This window comes from Rhodamnia argentea, chromosome 7 (genome assembly GCF_020921035.1).
Source record: "Rhodamnia argentea isolate NSW1041297 chromosome 7, ASM2092103v1, whole genome shotgun sequence".
Classification (NCBI taxonomy): domain Eukaryota; kingdom Viridiplantae; phylum Streptophyta; class Magnoliopsida; order Myrtales; family Myrtaceae; genus Rhodamnia; species Rhodamnia argentea.
In genome coordinates, this window is record NC_063156.1 from 10635384 (window position 1) to 10655724 (window position 20341).

Genomic DNA, 20341 nt, shown 5'->3' on the forward strand with positions numbered 1-20341 from the left:
TGAACAAGAATTGTAGAAGCTAAATTTATAATTTTTTTAATAAATTATCTCCATGCGAAGGTCACAACACATAACAATAACATATAAAGAAATCAATCTATAAGAAGCAAAAACTTCAAACTTCAAAAAATGTAAATTTATTGGATGATGAATTGTTTACAGTAGATTTATTTTAACAAAATGTCTTATTTTGATTGCATATCCAAATGAAACTTGGCCCCCATGTGTGCTGTACTTTTTACAGTGAATTCTTGATCTCAAGCTGTATTCTGCTCCACAGAATGCACTCCTTATGTTTTTCTCTAGCCCAGTAGGTTCAGTTTCTATACTTATGTCGCCCAATCCCATATGTCCCAGACATCAAGAGTTCTGTCTTGGCCGTCCTCCAAACTAGGATATTCTGTTTTAGTGATAATCCTGTCATGTTGAGAACTGACCTGCTGATTCAGATAACCTTCTGATCCCACACTGAGAATTGCCATTTTGCTTTGATCGCCCAGAAGGGTCAGCCTCGGCTGCAACTCGCTCCGCCGAACCAAATCCATTTGTATTTTCTCCAACATCCAAGTCAGAAACAATCTTTCGACCCTTCTCATCTTTCGAACAACCCTTTCCTACATCTCCCCGCCCATCGCATGCAAATGACTGATTCGTGAGGGCATTCCCGAAGATGAATGTTCCACTTCTGTTGCCGCCATCAAGACCCTCGGCTACTTTGCTCCCAGTCCAAAAGCAGTTCACGGTCCCTCTTGGCTTCCAAGTCTACTTCGTCGGCGCAGGATGTGGATTTTTGGATCGGGCAAAGGGATGTCGCATGGAAGCCTGTTTATTTCCGCCGAACGTTCCTTTGGGTTGTGAAATACCTCCTCAACTGCTGAGCTATTCCACTAAACCAATGTCATGAAAGTATGAGAACCTCCTTGCTTCCACGAGCTTTTCACTTGGGAATTGAGCCGACCGAGCTGCAGAACTTCTTCTCCCACGATGGATGGCAATGAGCCTACTGTAGAAACTCATCATTAAAGCGTTTCCACGAAAATGGAAGACATTTCAGTAACCAAAATCCTAAACTCTCATCACAGTGGAACGCGAAAAAAAAACGTAGAGTGGGATGAATAGTTGGGATTCAATTATTCTTACCATTCTTTGGTAGGTCAATCCGGTAGACTCAGGTGACATCAGAGCAAAAATTTTGTCCACCTATCGACTCTCTCCTTCTGCAGGCAGTTGGCAACCAGCCGTGCGATCAAGGAAGAAGCTCTGCAGATTGGTCGGCTCGATTCCCTGGAGAAGGTCATGGAAACAAGGAGGCACTTGCCACTTACATGTCCAAGTGGTCAAGAGGAACGACTCAGCAGTTCCGGAGGCGTTTCACGTCGCAAAGGAATGATTTGGGGCTGAGACCAACCGCCTTCGGCGTGACATCTCTTGGCCTGATCCAAATCTCCATAACGACAAAGTAGATTGGGAAGTGAACCCTGAGCTGATTCTGGACTTGCAGCAAGGGCCTGAGGCTCGCGATGACCGTAACGGAAGCCGAACATTTATCTTCGGTGATGTCCTAGCGAATCAGTCAATTCCAGGCCATGGATGGGGAGACGCAGAAGAGGATGATAGCTCTTGGAAAATCGTTTTCGACTTCAATGGTGACAAAAATATGCAGGGGTTTGATTCTGCAAAGCGAGTTGCAAATAAGGAGGGCAGTGGACACACGGGAGGTGGCGGGCCGCCGCCACCAACCCATGAGTTCCCCCATGCTCCAAGTACGTCTCACTTATATGCATTTTCAGACTATCAACAATGAAATAATAAAGCATTAATGGCAAATATTGTCTCCTTAAAAAAATCTGCATTGAAATGACTATTTCATCTCTAAACATGGATAATTATCCAAGGATATTGGCAATTTCATAATCAGAACATTCATGCTTGAACCAGTGCGTCCCAAATGTGGCATGGAATCGTATTCGCCTCCTTATTTGTTTAAGCGTAACGTAAGATGTGTTAGGATTGATTTAGTACCAAGCGACACTGCGTAGTATGACAACAATTGTGATTCACTCCTGTCCTAGTTGTACACACCATGTATCTACTAAACAAAAAATGACTCCGCACTGTCAACTACTATCAATTAAACAGGTTTCTTTTCATGGTTTTGACAATTAAATTAAAAAAAAAAATGAGGAGGCAAATATGCTTATTCATAGCGTAACACGTTGGGTTCACAATTAAAGAATGAAAACAACATGAATATATTAAATGGAGGTGTTTATAATGAACTTCCTTTTATGCCAATGGCAAAATCAACAGATACTCTTTTTGCATTATAGGAAATCAATGTTTGCCTCCTCCTTTTCTAAAATTATCTCAGGAAATAAAGACTAAAATTATGTGTATACCGTTGATAGCAATTGCTAAAGATGGCAAGGCTGATATAGAGGAACCATTATGGCCTGCGCCTCTTTTTAGTAAAGAATTAAATGGTGACACCTAGTCCTTCATTTACTACTTATGATGTTTCTATTTCCATTCCCTGTATGGGCTCCGTGCACAACCAAACCAGCAGATGAACGAAAATGCCCTTTGAAAGGTATTATCTCTATCTGTCTCTCTCTCTTCCCCCCAAATCAGCAAAGAAAATCCTATTGTAGTTGTCAGAGGCATTTGACTGAATAAAATGGCTCAATTCCCTCGAAACCACAAAATTTTCGGTCTAATTCCAATTCTGTCTCGAACTTCTTTTTGTCTCAGAAAAAACCCCTCAACCTTTATGTCCAGTCTCAAATCTACCTTGAATTTTTGTTTATGTAAAAAGGTGTCAACTTTCAATCTATTATTGAATCTACCCCATGACCCAATCCCAACTTTGATGTGGAGTTTTCACATCGATAACAAATCTACATCAGTAAGATGACACGGAAAACGTTCTTTAATTTCTAGGATATGAAAATTAGAGAAGACTGACGATAACTTTTGGACATGGGGCTAATAGAGGCAAAGTTGGGACTCGAATAAAAATTGGTGATTTTTCTCTTACACCAAAAAAAAAAAAACATTTGGGCTAGATTTGGGATTGGACCTCAAGTTTTTTTTTTTTTTTTTAAATGAAGAAAAGTTCGGGAAATATTTGAACTGGACCTGAAATTTGATGGTATGGTGGTAATTAAAGACTAACATAGAGGAAGCACAATGGTCTAAGCACTCTTCTCAAAGAAATTCCCACCAAGTGGGCCATCGAAATTAACAATGATGGCGTCTGTAAAGGACGATGGAGTTTTTAGCAATGGAGGATGGAGATTGCGATGGGGGGTTTCTCAAAGTATATGTGGATTTCTTTTCCAACACAAGCAGACTTGTGGCCACCATGGCTTTGTTAGAAGTACGGGTGATTATTTGCAGGGGCCAACTAATCTCTCAAAATTGCACGTATATCGTTTTTTATTGTGCATATCTTGATTCATGTGATGCGTTGAAATATATAAAAGTTTCTCAACTCTTTCTTCTGCATTATTAATTTTATTAACTTGGTATCAGAGTTAGTCGATCCCGAAGTGCAAGTGTGCACTCGTTTCATCGTCATACTATTGTTGCAGAGTCTCATAGCCCTACGTAAGTGTGCACTCATTTTAACGTCTTACTGTTGTCACATGGCCTGCAGAGCCCTGTCATTTGATGAAGCGCCATCGAGTTTTTGTTGACAGAAGCGCGCCATCGAGTTGCGATTTTGTCAACAAAGCCAGCCGCAGCAGTCGTATGTTTTTTGCCTTCGATTTTAAGCTAGGTCATTATGACCATAGCCGCACAAGCTGTGCCGTGTCGTCTAGTAACAGTTTCGAAAGCAAATGCAGCCACATCGATCACTTGCTATTACGACGCCAGCTTCATGGCTGCATTCATCCAGATATCATTTTAGTCAACAAAGCCATGTTTTTCCTGTGATTCACGACCTTTCGCTCTTCGTATCGGAGAACTGACACCAACATCAGACTCCCCTCTCAAAAGAGTTAGATCCTGAAATTTTCAGTCTAGGCTTACTTTCATATTTTTTATTTGGACTCAAGCTAACTTAATTACCTTATTGAAGGAAGAAGCTGTTAGAGACAATTAGGATAATTCTCTAGGATATTTTTATGAATTAGAGATAATTTGAATATTTCTGTTTTTTTATGTATCCCGTAAGGTTCCGCGTATATCTCTCTTTGATTATTCATATCTTGATTGACATACCTTACCTTAAATAGAGCTTGTCCTATAAATAAATAGGTCGAAGTACTTTTCATCATGACACGTAGAAATACACAAAAAATTTTCAAATGTGTCTTATGCGTTATTATCTAGAAGAAAGACATTCAAATATCGAAGTGGCTGATAGGAGAATGATCCCCGCTCGAGGATTCACGGACTGAACTAGTGATTGGTCACTCCTCATCTATCGGATATTTTTTCAGTTCAGACGAATTTCAGAGTGGATAGCTTGTCGATCTTTCTACCGGGGATCCTTTGGAGGACTTACTTTTGAGGAGTTGCCTAGTGGACCAGATAACTTGGAGGAGCTTTGGTTGTAATTTTTTTTTTTTTTTTTACCACCGAACTTGGATATGAAATTGGAACATCTGCAAAAATTTGGAGGAGAATATTCAAAGGAAAGAATTGTGTAATTCATGTACATCTCAATGAAGAGTACATGAACCTATTTATGCATAATTAAATGGAGACATGGAGGATCTCCTAGTCCTAGTACATTCACAATCGCGAGAGATATGGAGAATTTGCGAGAATATCCTAGTTATTGCTAACAAAATTAAATGTCATTTTACTCAGGGTACATCTTGCTGTAAATGCAGTATCATATACTTTACATATTCATGAATTTCACCAAAGAAACTAAGAAGACACCCAGGATCCTTAGCTCTGCTTCATCCGCCATTCCGTCCGTAAACCCTTTGCTGATCTTTCCGCCGGAATCCAGAGGGCTTGTGTCTTGCGACATAGGGTCTAGCAGGTTCGGGTTCCCTATTCAGGTCACCCCAATCCCATGTATCCCAATTGTCACAGACTATTCCTGGGCTACAACCATCTTTGCTATTGGGATCCTCACGATTACTTGCCCACTGATTCACTAGGACATCCCCAAAGATAATCGTCCCGCTATTATCGCCGCCATCAAGGGCTTCAGGCCCCCGATCCAAGTCGCAAAGCAGATCAGGGTCTACTTCGGATGCCCAATCTACTTCATCTATGTGCAGATTTGGATCAGGCAGAGAAATGCTGCATGGAGTTCCGTTGATCCCTGCCCAGAACCGTGCCTTCGCATCGCGAAACGCTTCCTCGGCTGCCAAGTCGTCCCACTTAAGCACTTTGTCGTGTAAGTGGATGTACCGCTTTGCTTCCACAAGCTTTCTCCAGGGAACTGACCCTACCAATCTGCAGAACTCCTTCTCCCAGGATGGCACGGCTGGCCGCCAATTGCCTGCCAAAGTAATCGAAACCTTCATCAGCTCATCAACTCAAGACACAAAGTTCAAATCATGTCATGTCCAGGAACGGCACAGTCATGCTACATTCAACTTAAAACGACAATATCACATCACATTGACCATCCATTAAAGGACATTATTACATAATTCAACAAAAACACAGACAATCAAATGAAAACATAGTGCAGTGACAAGACTCTTACCGGTAGGAGGCTTTCTTCTGAACGATCTGTTCCCCTGAGTGCCTTGGTGACGATTGTAACCCTTTTGACCCCTCCAACTGTCCATAATAAACCCAACGACACTCCTTTAAACTTTAAGGAAATTTTTCAGAAGATCTTGCAGTTGCAGAGCGAGAACAGGAGGTCACTCGTCGGAGCAACTTTCAAGTGGCAATCTCAGGTTTTTTTGCGGGACTGTGGTCCCAACAAGGGAGAGGGAGAGAGTCCAGGAGGCTTTAGGCCTGTATTCAACGTCTGAAGGGTGGTTGAAAACTACTAAATCTCGAGGTGAAATCGGAAGAAGCACACGTATTCTTGGGGGCCAGCTTGGTGTTCATATAGCTCCGCAAGTTCTGATTCAGATTACAGTTTCCCTTTTTTGTTGGTCCTTACCCAACGCCGGCGAATCGAATTCATGCACAAGGCATCATTGTTTTTCTGACATGATTCTACATCTTCTTTTCTTGCTGAATGTTTATTAACTTTTTTGTCAACTACCAGAAAAGGACAGTCACCATCGAGTCACTCAACCAAGAAATAAATGAAAACGAACTTTTCCAGTCATTTAATTTACCGATATCTTTTTCCATTCGAGCATTCGTATTCAAGTCAATTCCACATATCTATTCCCATGAAGTTGCGACTCTTCATTGAGTGTTTCCAAGAAAAGTGAACAAATTTCAGAAACCAAATCCAAGACTTATGACTGTTGGTATAAAAGAAGAAGAAGAAGAAGAAGAGGAAGTAGAGAGGTACATATTCAATTCAGGATTACATAATTCTTACCCTTCTTTGGAAGGTCAATCCACATGGAAAGGACGAGACCTGTGCAAAATGTTCTCCAAGTATTGACCCTCGTAATAGGGAAGCCATGTAATTGGCACTCCTTGTGTTGCACCTTCCTGCATATCTGCAGTTAGACTTGTGGGGAATGGCTCATTTTTTAATCACACATAAAAGGCAAAGTAAATCAGCCAATTTCATCCAATCCCAGTTGGTAACTGCAAATTCGGGTTCGGTCGTCTTTCTAACTTAGAAAAAAGAAAAATAAAAAAACGAGAAACCAAAAATTTCATACATGTAACTAAGTCCAACATTAAAATCTTTAGTTAATCGATAGATGAAAGAGACTTTTTGGACCAAGCCTCCAATATATGTACACCACAGCGCAAACTGTTGGGGTGTAACTTAAAGGATGAGCGGCTTTTCGCTGACTATGGTAATGGTTGAAACGTTGGCCTCGTTCACATTGTGCCTTTTCTAGGTACTAAATTACTAATAGCCAAACGAAGAATCATGCACAAATGCGAATGCGAACCGTGTATCCTCTTACCCTTCGTCCATGGCAGATGCAGAATCTAGGTATAACAGCTCAAGATAACAAATTAAATGCTGCCTAAAGTATCCTTGATTGAAAATATAATAGACAGAGTCTCAGATAGAAATTTAGGCGAAATTTGACAGAGATAAATGAAGAGTTGGAGGGGGAGACGCCGGGGAGGCGGCACACCACATTTAACCTCTCAAGTTTGCCGATGCTCACAGTACGACTTGCTTATATCGATTTTTCGGCCTATCGAATTTAGATAAACAAACGTTTTTGGAAATATTATCTCTTCCGGAATTTATAAACGCAAATGGAAAATAGTATCCAATTCTAAAGGGGGATTATTTGGGGATATTGGCAAAATAACAATTAGGATACCGTATTCGACCAAGCGTACTACACCATATTTACCTATATTTCCTAAATGTAATTGTAGGTACATTAAAACCAGTCTATTAAATTACCATATTACGTTATGTGACAAACTGTAATTGGGTCGTCCCTAATCAAGCAAATCATATTCAATACTCAAAATTTATCACAGTATACCAACTCTGTAAATCGGTCTCAGTATACCAATCAACGTTCTTTCCTAAATTTAATTAACAAAAAAAAATTGAAAGATAAAGCTGTTTAATTCGTGGTAAAGATAGTAAGACGTATAAAGGAAGCCCAATGGCCCGAATATGTGCATATGTTATCACAGAGATTTCTCCAAGTTTTGCCGCTAAACTTGCCACCAAGGATCGGAGAATGCCAGAATGGCTCTCTTCTCATTACAAGAAAAGGTTTTGGTGCTTTCTCCATAAAAGTAGCCGCCAACTAGACATGTGTTGCATTCCGTCTATTCCATCAATGTTCTTTTTGTTTATTTTATGAATTTATTACTAAGGGTGATAGGTTCCATAGTGGGTCGGTTCCCACCCTGGAATTAGAACTAGACTAGAAGGGTCGGTTCCCGGTTTGTGGAACTGGGAACCGGACCACCTAGTGCAATCCAATCGAGTTAGTGAACTAAGGCGCCTCATGTTTCTAATTTTCCACAGAAGTGTTCTCAACCATCATAAGCATTTTCCTCATTAAAGTCTTCTAAAATCCCAACGTTCAGATAACGACACCACATATTCAAAATTTGCATTCACGAAGAGAACTGAATACGTAGAGTGATGAAACAACTGAAGAGTCAGAGAAACAACCCTAGGAGGAAGGGGTGAGAGGCGCTTGATAGTTCCATACCAAAGGAGCGCCGCATGCTGTCTACTGTATCAAAATAAGAACATTATCATCAGTGACTCCTGTCTTGCCTAGAACAAAAACTATCATGGAAAACAGTATGTATTGCCAGAAGTCTTGAAAAGAGCACCAGAGCATAAGGGCCTCATTTTTTTTTAGAAATAAAGCAACGCATAATTGCGCAGCCTATACACCTGAATGTGAAGGGAGCAATTGGGCGACTCAAGCATCAACGGAGATTTTACCCGTTCCGTGACACCCGTAGAAAATGAAAATATTCAGAATTGGAGTAAGGTGTATCAGACAAAGCAAGCTGAGACCTGAAAACAGAGATTCACACAAAACAAGGGTATGCGGATCCCCCTTTCAACGGCGAACGTTGGATGTCAGGCACGTTATGCAGCTAAAGATGAAAAGAACCCTTGAACATCACACAAAGCAACAAATGAAAAGCGAAGATCATTTAGCATCAGAAACCGAACTGTCTTCATTTCCACTCATGCCCACATTTTCCAGGAATCGTCAAAATGCTGGCAAAACTCTCTGTAAAGAAGGAACAACAAAAAAGACCTCACCAGGCGAAGAAGAAGAAGCAGAAGGGTTGGCGATGAGATGATCGTCTCTTCTCATCCTCTTACACATTTTTGTCGATCAAGAAAGTGTAAACGCCTAAAAGACGACGCCCCAAATTCCGGAACAGCGAGAAAAAAGCAATAAAAAGGCTCGGAGCCATTCAAGCTGCGAAATCCATGAAGAGTTCTTGAATTTGAGGTGAGCTAAGCCCCCCCCCCTCTCTCTCTCTCTCTCTCTCTCAGAGCGTCCAATGCTTCCCGGGTGTTAAAAGCTTCCCTTTGGCTGCGTTTGGTCGTCGGGATTTCTGATCAGGATAGGATAAGAAATCCACGGATTTGGCCATATCCTATCCATTGTTTGGTGAACTGCGGATTTAAAGTCGGATATTCTCATATCCTATCCTATCCCGCATTTGGTAGAAACTGTATATCAATATAAAGGACATATATACCCCTACGTGATGCTCATGAAATATTCCGATCTTATTACTATAAAAATAACGTTCTCATACACACACACAAAAAAAAACTTGAAAATATACACATTTTATTAGATTTTCAAACCTCTTTGCAAAAAAAAAAAATGAATATAAAAACATATGAGACAAGAAAGTTGTCATCATCGTTTTCATGTTTGCCCCCATGAACTTGAAGCCTTTTCCATACACAATCAAGCAGATGTTGCAATCTATGGAAAATAGAGCACCCACCCGGAGGAAACCTTTTCATGTGTAACAGCATAAGATCCTTTAGAATAATGAACAAGTTTTTTTTGGTGTTATCTTAGTGAGCTGACCCAATTCAATCTATACTGACTTTCACTGCTAAATATATTGCCTAGGAAGGAAGTGGCGAATGAGCATAAAGAAAAAGAATTGAGCAATATATATATAAAAGCAAGGGTACGATGAGACTACAACAACAACTATGAATAAAGCTCCAAACTTCACAAGAAACAACATATTCCAAAAAACTAAAGCATTCCAATAAATAGTAAAATCAACATTGTTCGATGTTGTTCATTGTCTAAAAATAGCAAAAAGAGACTACACACGACATTACTCTTCTATCATCTCTTGGAGAAGCATGTCCACAAATGCCTTCCTATCTTCTCCTTGAAATCCAAAAAAAAGATGAATATTCTCAGGATCCTTCACAATTTTTCTGCACAATTTTATTCTATCTATAGTATCTAGAGACATCTTAAGAAGCTCTTCATTGATTTTCCTCTTGTCGTCATCCAAATCTTTAGCATGTCCGATGCGGCTAGCAATCATCTCCATCCTCTCGTTAGCTTTTTCCATAAAAGAGCCAAAAGTGCTTGCAATTTCAACTAACCCAGCAGCCCACTTGTCACTTGCTTTAGCCCTTTTTCTTCTTGAAGAATCAGCAACATTTTGCGTTTGAGAAGATGATAGTGACGGTAAGTTTTGACTTGCACCAGTAGTAGCCACGTCATAATGATTCTCACCTTCTTCATTATCTACAACCGAATGAGCTTCTGAAGGGTCTTCACTAAGATTTCCCTTGGCACGATCTTTTCCAAATACAGTTGCTAGTCGATCATATTGAGGGAAGGACTTTCCTCTCAAAGAAGCAACTCCAGGATAGGCCTACAAAGAAAATATATTTTTTTTTTTTTAAAGAAACAAGGTGTAAAGAAGAAAAATGAGAAGAAGTAACACTAACCTTGCAATATTTTTGCCAACTATCTTCCGAATGAATATCAACAGAATGTTTTTCGTGATCCCATCCAAAACCACTTTGATCCTTCAAGTCATAAATCTGATTATACAACTTTTTCAAGTTTCTCATTTTGGACTCAATATGAGGATTACCCTTAATGCTAGAACTAGGAAGCTTTTCTTCAAACCACTTCTCTAACATAATCATGTAACCACTCTTGAAGCCATTATCGGCTTTCATTCCTGGCGCAACTAGTTCTTCAAGACCATCTAGAAGTGCATTTTCTTCATCTATTGTCCATACACGTCGGTCTCTCTTTGTTCCCCTTCCTTGAGTTTGACTAAAATCGCTATCTTCCATTTCTAAACATCTCATTGCAATTTTAAAAAATTTAGTGATAGAGGATATCACAATAGAGAAAATTTAATGATAAAGACAACATAGCAATAAAAATTTAAAATGATATAGCCATAATTCAAACATTACATAAGGAATATTTTTCTCCATAATGACAAATCAGCACCATATTATACGTGTCTAATAGCAATGGAAACAAAAACATCTTACAAGACAAGCCTTACAATAATTAGAAACAAATGAGACAAGGAATAATGCCAAATCAGGCGACTCCTCCATGTCCTCGACTTGCATTCCACTCATTAAACATTTGCATTGCCAAATTTTGCCTCCATGTTGTCCAATGATCTGATGGCTCAAGAACATTAATTGTTTCCACATCTTCAATGGTGTTAGCAACTTCATCTAATTGTGCCTCAATTGGATCAATAGCCATTTCTCTTCTTATCAAGTTGTGTATAAGGCAACAAGCTATAATAATTCGACCTTGCGTTCTAATTGGATAAAAAGATGGACTCCTAAGAATAGCCCACCGTAACTTTAGTAGACCGAAGCATCTTTCTATGACATTTCTAGCTTGAGAATGCTTCATGTTGAAGTATTCCTCAGGGGAATTTGGCATACAACCTTCTCTCCACTCGGATAGGTGGTATCGAGTACTTCTATAAGGAGCAAGAAAGCCCTCCCCATTTGTGTATCCAGCATCTACAAGATAATAATTACCTAATAACAAATGATAACATTATTAATTGTCTTAGAATCGTCAAAACCTACACGTTAAATAATGTAACATATTGATACATGCTTATCTTACTAACGGGAATCTTCGGACCATTGGGTTTAACTAAAGCATCTCGAAGCACTCTAGAATCTGCTGCCGAACCTTCCCATCCAGGTAAAACGTATATGAATCTCATGTCGCGTGAGCAAACTCCTAACACATTAGTTGCTATCTCACCCTTTCTATTTCGGTACCTTGCTTTATCAACATCCGGAACACGTACCCTAATGTATGTGCCATCTAATGCTCCTAAGCAACCCTAGAAACATGAAATTAATAGAATAACCTTATGTTTAAAGAATTAAATTAATCCATATAATAGCAAAGAAAACATACCTTAAACCATTTCCATCTCTCGTCGGTACATTCCTCTGGAACTGGTTCGGGTGACACAAAAAGCACACTATGCATTCTTATCACAGCACTTAAAACTAAGTTAAAATACCTACTTATTGTCTCTCCGGACCTCATAAATCTGAACTTGATAACACGATTTTTCACATGATGGGCAAGTATATGTAGGAACATTGCTACTTGTTCTTCTATAGTCACGATTCCATCTTCTTTTAACCCACCAATTGTACGTGCCAACTCGCATAGTAGAGAAAATGTACGTCTATCCATCCTAAGTTGTTCGACACAATTCAAGTCACTACTATTAATGAGGCGATCAAGATGATCTAAACGAGCTTGCCTCTTAAAAAATGTGCGATCCTTCAATAAATATTTTCGGTAGTGCCTTTCCGCAACCGTGGATGCCACAATCATATACATCATACACAAAAGCAACATCTGCAAGTTCATCTCCTCTAATAACAAAATGTTAAAAATTTCCTCTCTCTCATCGTGATCCATTTCTAATAAAGGAAAAAAAAAACATTAGGCAAATACTAACTAGTAGGTTAGACAATAGCAAAATCATCCAAAACAATATCTTCTCCAAATCAATTGATTTTCAGAGAATCTTACCAAATTAATCTATGATTATTCAGCCTCTTCCCAAAATCCCTTCGCTTCAAGCAATATACCCTCGAGCTTCCCTACAAAACAGCACATAGTTCAATGGAACTCTATCTATCAATGACTCAAGTCCTTAACACCAAAGTTTGACTTCACAAATTTTGGTAAAAATTTCGTTTAAACGCAGAAAATTATAAACACCATCTGATTGCTTAGGTCAAAAAGCTACGTTGATATTCAACTCATGACTGAAAGATGATCTCATTAAGTCATCAGAAAATCAGTAGAGAACTTGTGCACTAACAATTGCTTCTTAACCTCCAAAAGCCCTAAATTGGCTATGACACCATTTGATTGCTTAAACCAAAAAATGAAAATTATAAACCCAAAAGCTTGCTTCTGCAATTTTTTTCAAACGCAGCCTTTGGTAAAAATTTTGAAAAAAAAATTTGTATGTTCGTTTCCTCGATAAAAGGTTACGTATGTTCGTTTGCTATGTAAGATGTCATCAAGTGGTTGATTGGTCTGTGTTTCACAGATTGCTTATTCCTACGTGACTATGATTCAAAGTCAAACTGCAAATAAAAGTATGCTTAAATTGCAGAAGCAATTTAAACCCAAAACTTTTGAAAAAAATTGTAGAAGCAAGCTATAGACGATCATGGATGAATACATACTTTCATAAATTGTAGAAGCAAGTTGTAAACGTGAAAAAAAAAATTCCAGAAGCAAGCTGTAGATGATCATGGATGAATACATACCTTCACAAATTGCAGAAGCAAGTTGTAAACATGAAAAAAAAATTGTAGAGGCAAGCTGTAGCGTCGGTGAAAGAGTGCGTGAATGAAGGGGTAGGGTTTCTAAAAATTAGCTTTTATATGACGGATAAGAGAAATCCTATCCGACCTTATCATACCCCCTCCCCTCGGATTTTTTTATCCGGGTTATATCCCCTCTATATCCGACATTATACTATCTGGGACACTTACCAAACACGGGATAGGATAAAACATATCCTATCCCGAGGTTTATACGGACGATTTTTTGTCTCTCTCTCGTGATGTATGACGGTAAATGGTCAGGAGGGTCGGTAGGCCGGAGACAGGAGGAAGAGCAGTTTGCAATGAAGACAGGCTTTTAAATGTTGCTTGGACTTAATCTAATGCCTCATGCGAAGCGATCGTGGGCAAGTGCATGTTTAGAGCAATACTCTTGTTCCTCTCAATTAAGCAAAAGTTAAAATACACCTTTCATAATTCTTTCATAAAATACAAAAAAAGAAGTGCATTTAAAAAAAAAAAACATTTTTTGCATATACTTAATATCAAAGTTAAAAAAAACATGTATTTCAATATTCGCCACACGTGACGCTTCAATTTCTCTTAAAACACTTCGCCTTGTCATTTTGATTACCACATGGCAACACATATGACTTCATTCCGCCATATAGCTCACATTCTAACAACTAACTCTTAGTTTGTATAATAATTGTCACTTCTAAACTTCTGACCATTTTGGATTTAAATTTCATGAAATAGATTAAGGAAGTATATATCTATCTCTTATTAAGTATAAATTTGAAAACAATGAACAAATTTAAGCAAGTGAATTCATTTATTCTTTTGACTCATATGGCTTAGTTCGAATATAGTTCCTTGATTATATTTCGAATGTCATAATTCTAATTAGACAATGTAAATTTTAGGTTAGAAAAATGTCTTGATCAAGAAAAAGATTGAAAGAAAAAATCCAAGTTAAAGAAAACCGCTTAATGAGAGACTAAACAATAGAACAAACAGTGAAGATGTCTTGTTATTCTCGAGCCGTAGAGGTATTCGGCGGGGAGACCCTATCTCTCCATACCTCTTCACTCTTATCATGGAAGTATTCTCGGGTATTATTAAAGCTAAGACATCTTCTCCGGGCTTTAAATTTTTTTGGCGCTGCAAGTCCTCTCGACTGTCGCACCTTTTCTTTGCTGATGATGTCTTGTTATTCTCTGAGGCAAATTTAGCCTCCACTACCTTGCTTAAGGAGGCTTTGGACATCTTCTCCGACTGGTCCGGTTTAATGCCTAATGCTGCAAAAAGTGAACTGTTTTTGTCGGGTGGAAGCATGGACCTCCTTGATAGCATTCGGCTTTTGTTTGGCTTCCATGAAGGTATGCTACCATTCCGATACCTTGGAGTACCAATTATATCCTCTCGTCTGAGTAAGGCGGATTGTGTTACTTTGGTTAACACTATAACGGCTAGAGCTCGTTCTTGGTCCCAACGCTTTCTCTCTTTTGCTGGCCGGTTGCAACTTATTAAATCAGTTTTACATGCCATTCATGTCTTTTGGGCGAGTGTTTTTAACCTTCCTAAATCTGTTCTCTCCCGAATTGAACTTATTATGAGGCAATTTCTATGGAAGGGTCCGGATCTAGGAATAGGTGGGGCAAGAGTTTCTTGGGCTGACATTTGTCTCCCAAAAGAGGAAGGGGGATTGGGCATTCGTAGACTTCTTGATTGTAATAAGGCTGCTGCTCTAAAGCATATCTGGACCTTGTTTAATGACAAAGAATCGTTATGGTGCAAATGGATACACTCCACATTTTTAAAGAACAAGAATTTTTGGGTTGTCTCTAAACCCACGGTCTGTTCTTGGTCATGGAAAAAGCTGCTGGATATGCGAGCTGAGTTTTATATGCACTTTAAATGGAGAATCGGAAATGGATTATACACCTCCTTTTGGTTTGATCTGTGGCATGATCGTGGCCCGCTATACAGGTTATTTACCAATAGAGACATATTCAGTTCTGGTGTTCCTCGCAATGCATGCATACGAGCTTTCTTCACATCCTCTTGGCAGCCATCCCCTGTTCTGGAAACACTCACAACTTTGGGTGTAACTGCCCCACTATTTATTGAAGATAGAGAGGACAACATGATTTGGCTAGGTAACTCCTTGGGTTCTTTCTCTGTTTCGGTGGCCTGGGAAGCTATTAGAGCACGGGGTCAAAAGGTGTTTTGGAATTCGTTTATACGGGATAAAGCCATTACACCGAGACATGCCTTTATATTATGGCTTGCAACTCGTAATCGACTACCGACGCAAGTTATGCTGCTCGGGCATCACGGAATCTCTGAAGGCTTATGTGCCTTTTGCCATCTTACACCAAATTCCATTGACCATCTATTTTTTGCATGTTCTGTTACATCCTCACTTGCATTATTTTGGGCTTCTAAATGTAATATATCGTGGGTCAACCAGCCATGGCAGGACTTTTTGCGTTGGATTGTCCCTCGATTGGGTGGTCGTTCTTTCCCTCACCGCGTTGCAAGGTTCTCTCTCGGAGCACTTTGTCATCTCATTTGGACGGAAAGAAACAACATCATTTTTAGACAGAAGACGTTGGTTATTCCGGGTATCATCAAACATCTACTAAAGGTAGTAAGGGATAAAGGTCTCACCTTTGGCTGCATTGAGGACAATCCGCGCAATAGGTGTATTCAGTCGAAGTGGGGTATTGCTGCTTCCATCTTCATGGACCGGTCGGTGGTGTCTTAAGTTATTGTCCAGTATCTTTTTGCTGGGTTTTGGCTACTATTTTGGCCTTTCGGTTTCGGTTATATTTTTGCCGGTATCTAGTTGTTTGTGTAGGTTGTTTCTCTGGTTCGACCCGGTGTTGTTTTTTTGTATAGCTATCTTTTGGTTTTTGCCTATACATCTTCGCACCTGATGACACATGTTTGTGTTTCTACAGGTACGAGGGTTGTATATGGTTTGTATGTAGCGCTTTTGAATTGTCAATATATACCTTACCTTACCAAAAAAAAAAAAAAAAAAACAATAGAACAAACCAATAAACTAAAGATGTATGGTCTTAATAAAAAAATAATATTCTCAACTTACATTATATCTTTTTTTTTTTTTGGGTCGAAACTTACATTATATCTTACTTTATGCAAATAATTAAATTTAGCGCATCAAATAAGTTATGATTTATTTTTGTGTTTCTAAATATAGGTTTTTAAAACATGGAACATTTTATATTTTCTTTGGTTTTACTTCATTTTACGCTTCCTAGAAAATTATGAATATTACTATTAAATGGTGTTCCAAATCGACGATCTCGAGTGAACTCGTCAACTTGTATACACGAAAAACTCGATATTAGGTATTTTTTGAAAAACTCAATATGGCATTCTATATTGTATTCTAAACGTAGTTGTCTAAATAGATTTTCGGTCTTTACATAGAGATTTTAACATAAATTGTACAGGGCGTCATTATCATATATGAATCCTTCAAAATGAGGAACAACCGCCTTAATTCATTGAACAAAATTTACAACGTCCTCCGATGAAATCTTTTCGACGGCCATCCTTGTGGAGCTGTTCTTGCTTGCATTGTTTGAGAGGATGCATTGAGGTGTTCCCTCTTGAATCCACTAAATGCGAAGTTCATTTAGTTTTACGCCAAAGCGGTGTCCTCCCCTCATTCAGATTCCGATGAGGAAACATGTTTTTGCCTGTTCCGAAGCAGCGGCGCTCATCGCACAACCAGCAGTAGCAACAGAGATCGCCGTCGCAAAGACAGGAGCAGCCTGACGGCCTGCTTTTACCTTATGCTTCAATGCATATCATAGACTACAAAAGTAGCAGACATCGAAGATTGCCAAAATCTGTATTAACTGCACTTTGCTTGTTTATTCACAATTGGTAAATTGCAGCAAAGAAACTACAAAGGGCAACAGGAAGTAAATCGATGCTTAGACTTGACGAATCTTCCAGACTAGTTGGACAAAACTGCGAACCCAACACGAAAACTTAGGTACCGCCAAACACTTTCCGCTCTGCTCTAACAATCTTGATGCGAAATACAGAAAATGACATATACAGCCCAACAAAACAATGATCATTATCGCAAACCAAAACGGTCACCTTACTCCTGTTTATCCATGACACACAGGAGCAACGGATCTCAAAGAATAAAAGACTATAAGACACGGACTGCAGCACAAACATCAATACACGAAATTATTCTGCTTCATCCCTTTCCCGTGGCTCCATCCATACCTCATTTGCTTGTCATTCCTGCCAAATCCTTCGCGCTTGTGTTTTGGGATATATTGTCTACCAGGTTCGAGTTCTCTATTCATCTTATCCCAATCCCATGTATCCCAATTGTCATGGGTCTGCTTTGAAACCCAAACAGGGCCACCATCAGCAGTGATTCGCTCCACAGGATCAGATCCATACGTTTTTCCGCACCCAATGTGTTTGTTTTCTCTATTCATGTTGTCCCCATCCCATGTGTCCCAGCCAGTTCCATCGTACCCGTTCTCCAACTTATGATAATCTTTTCCGCCACAATCCTCTTGAGCACTGACCTTCTGAGTCCACCCGTGAGAACAGCCCTGATTCGAACCCCAAAAAGGGTCACAACCAGGTGCAACTTGATCTGCAGAATCAACTCCATGTGCATTTTCACACCCACCAGGTTCAAGTTCTCTATTCATCTTATCCCAATCCCAAGTGTCCCAATTGTCGACGGTCCTATCTTTGTCATTCTCTAATCTAGCATAGTCTTTCACATTAGAATCCTCTTGTGTACCAACCCGCTGGTTCCGGCCCTGAAATTGGCCCTGCTTCGACCCCCAAAGAGCATCAGCATCAATTGCGACTTGCTCCGCAGGATCAGCTCCATAAACATTTTCGCCACCCACACAATTGACCTTCCAAGATGTCTCATCCTTTGCCCATTCCTCTTCTACATCTCCCCATCCATCGCATGCAAAGGATGGATTAGCAAAGACATCCCCAAAGATAATCGTTGGACCACTATTACTGCTGTAGAAAGCCTCAGGTCCTCGTTCCAAGTCCAAAAGCAGTTCAGGGTCAACCTTGGATTCCCAATCTACTTCGTCTATATGAATATTTGGATCAGGGGAAGAGATACTACATGGAAGCCCATTGATCTCCTCCCAATACCGATCCTTTGCATTGTGAAACGCCTCCTCAACTGCGGAGTCGTTCCATTTAACTACTTTGTCATGTATGTGCAAGTACTTCTTCGCTTCCAAGAGTCTGCGCCAGGGAACTGAGCCGACCGATTGGCAGAATTGCTTCTCCCATGATGGCACAGCTGGCTGCCAACTGCCTGCAAACGAACACCAACTCAAGACGCAACTTCCAAACAGACATCTAGCACAAACAATGACCCAATCTAGCAACATAAAGTATCATCCACACCGGAAAAATTGGACGCTCTACTACTCTTGCAAAAAAAAAAAAATTAAAGAGCATTGACTCACTACACAATCGATTATAAAAACTTGGTGCCAATTAACCTCTTTCCCTATATAACAGTGCTAATTCGGAAGCAAACAGCCCGAATCGTCCCAAGTAAGACATAGTCGGGCAGGACAACAATCGAACTATATCCAATGCCAAACTCCACCCAATGAAACTAACCAACAATCAATCTCACGCCGCTCATGACATCCAGTCTGCAATCGGTTCAGTCACACAACTCTCAACTTCAACTCCCAGCACATTTGATCTCCCATTCACCAAAGAGAGACTTCCAACCACCGTAAAGACACGATCCCCTTTGCAAACAGAAGTCATTCAACTACCATCAGACCGTATATCTCTAAAGGACGATCAACATTAATAAAGCAAGGCGGGAAAAAAAAAAAAAAGAGGGAAAACAGCCCTTTACAAGTACGAACCCGACATTAACAGGGGAAGAAACATTATTGCAGAGAAGGAATTGAGAAAAGAAAACGATAACCAACGAACCGCTTAACACAGACAGACAATCAATCACAGGGAAAGAAAAAAAGGGGGGGACGTTACAGAGAAATAAAATATTACCGAGCGGCGGCTTTCTTGCCAGCGATCTGGTCCCCTGAACGCCCTGATGACGAGAATAACCCCTTTGTCCCTTCCAACTGCCCATCCTCGACCCGACAAGGCTCCCAAAAAAGGAGGAACCGATGTACCAAAAAAAGCCCCCAGAAAAATCCCTGCAGCAGCAGAGCAAGAAACAAGAAGGCCGCTCGTCAGAGACAAACCTCTCGAGCGAACAATCCCCGGCCTCGTCGACGGGAAACGAAACGAGGGTCGTCCAAGAAAACGGAGCGATCGGTTGCCGAACTGCGATCACGACGCGGAGAGAGAGAGAGAGAGAGAGAGAGAGAGAGGCAGAGGTCTTAGGCTTTGGAAGCAACGTTTAAAAGGTACTCCGTAAGTTATGAAACTCGAGGTGAAATCGAAAGAAGAACAACAGTACAAAGAAGGTAGGGGGGGTTTTCTACCGGTGTTTTAACTATATATAATGGCGGTTTCGATCTTGCTTCTCAAATTCAGGGGATGGGTATTATTCTTACAAAAAGATCATCTTGTCCTGAATGAAAAATTTCTTATTGATTCCGTAATAAAAAAAGGCACAAACTTCCAGGCATGTATTGCGGGTGTACTTTGTTTGCGTTCCTTGGACAAATTTTGAAGCATGAAGATGATTATTCAATAAAGACGGTTTAAGTAAATTTTACAAAGTACTTTGTTTGTTTTTGGTCCCTTTCCCTTTAGTCAATTTTACGTTTTATCCTCTTTGCTTTGCAATCACGGAAAAAAAAAATGCCCATAAGGGCTAAATGAGAAATAAGTGAGGTGAGACAAAACGTTTTCGGGCTTAGCATGTAGCGTTATAGATAATTAAGAACTTTTTATAGA

The 20341-nt window shown here is 39.8% G+C and overlaps 2 protein-coding genes and 1 long non-coding RNA gene across 4 annotated transcripts; all 3 read right to left on the minus strand.

Moving 5' to 3' along the window:
- Positions 1–1115: 1115 nt before the first annotated feature.
- On the minus strand, positions 1116–8720 carry LOC115737651. The gene is made up of 6 exons (XM_048282018.1): positions 8579–8720; positions 8222–8285; positions 6485–6600; positions 5681–5953; positions 4930–5470; positions 1116–1490 (listed from the first exon to the last, which is right to left on the minus strand). Exons 4-6 carry the CDS (start codon positions 5763–5765, stop codon positions 1352–1354), a joined length of 765 nt encoding a protein of 254 aa, XP_048137975.1. The 5' UTR covers positions 5766–5953; positions 6485–6600; positions 8222–8285; positions 8579–8720; the 3' UTR covers positions 1116–1351.
- A 1998-nt stretch (positions 8721–10718) lies between these two features.
- On the minus strand, positions 10719–20296 carry LOC115737652. The gene is made up of 3 exons (XR_004015045.2): positions 20286–20296; positions 17299–17302; positions 10719–10856 (listed from the first exon to the last, which is right to left on the minus strand). It is a non-coding gene; the product is annotated as an uncharacterized LOC115737652 (long non-coding RNA).
- Positions 17077–19962, minus strand: LOC115737650. 2 transcript variants are annotated; one of them, XM_030669871.2, is made up of 2 exons: positions 19481–19962; positions 17077–18761 (listed from the first exon to the last, which is right to left on the minus strand). In XM_030669871.2, the coding sequence occupies exons 1-2, from the start codon at positions 19563–19565 to the stop codon at positions 17626–17628; spliced, it is 1221 nt and encodes a 406-aa protein (XP_030525731.1). In that variant the 5' UTR covers positions 19566–19962; the 3' UTR covers positions 17077–17625. The 2 variants fall into 2 exon arrangements, with proteins under 2 accessions (XP_030525731.1, XP_048138920.1); XM_048282963.1 differs by lacking the exon at positions 19481–19962 and adding an exon at positions 19076–19418.
- Positions 20297–20341: the final 45 nt, after the last annotated feature.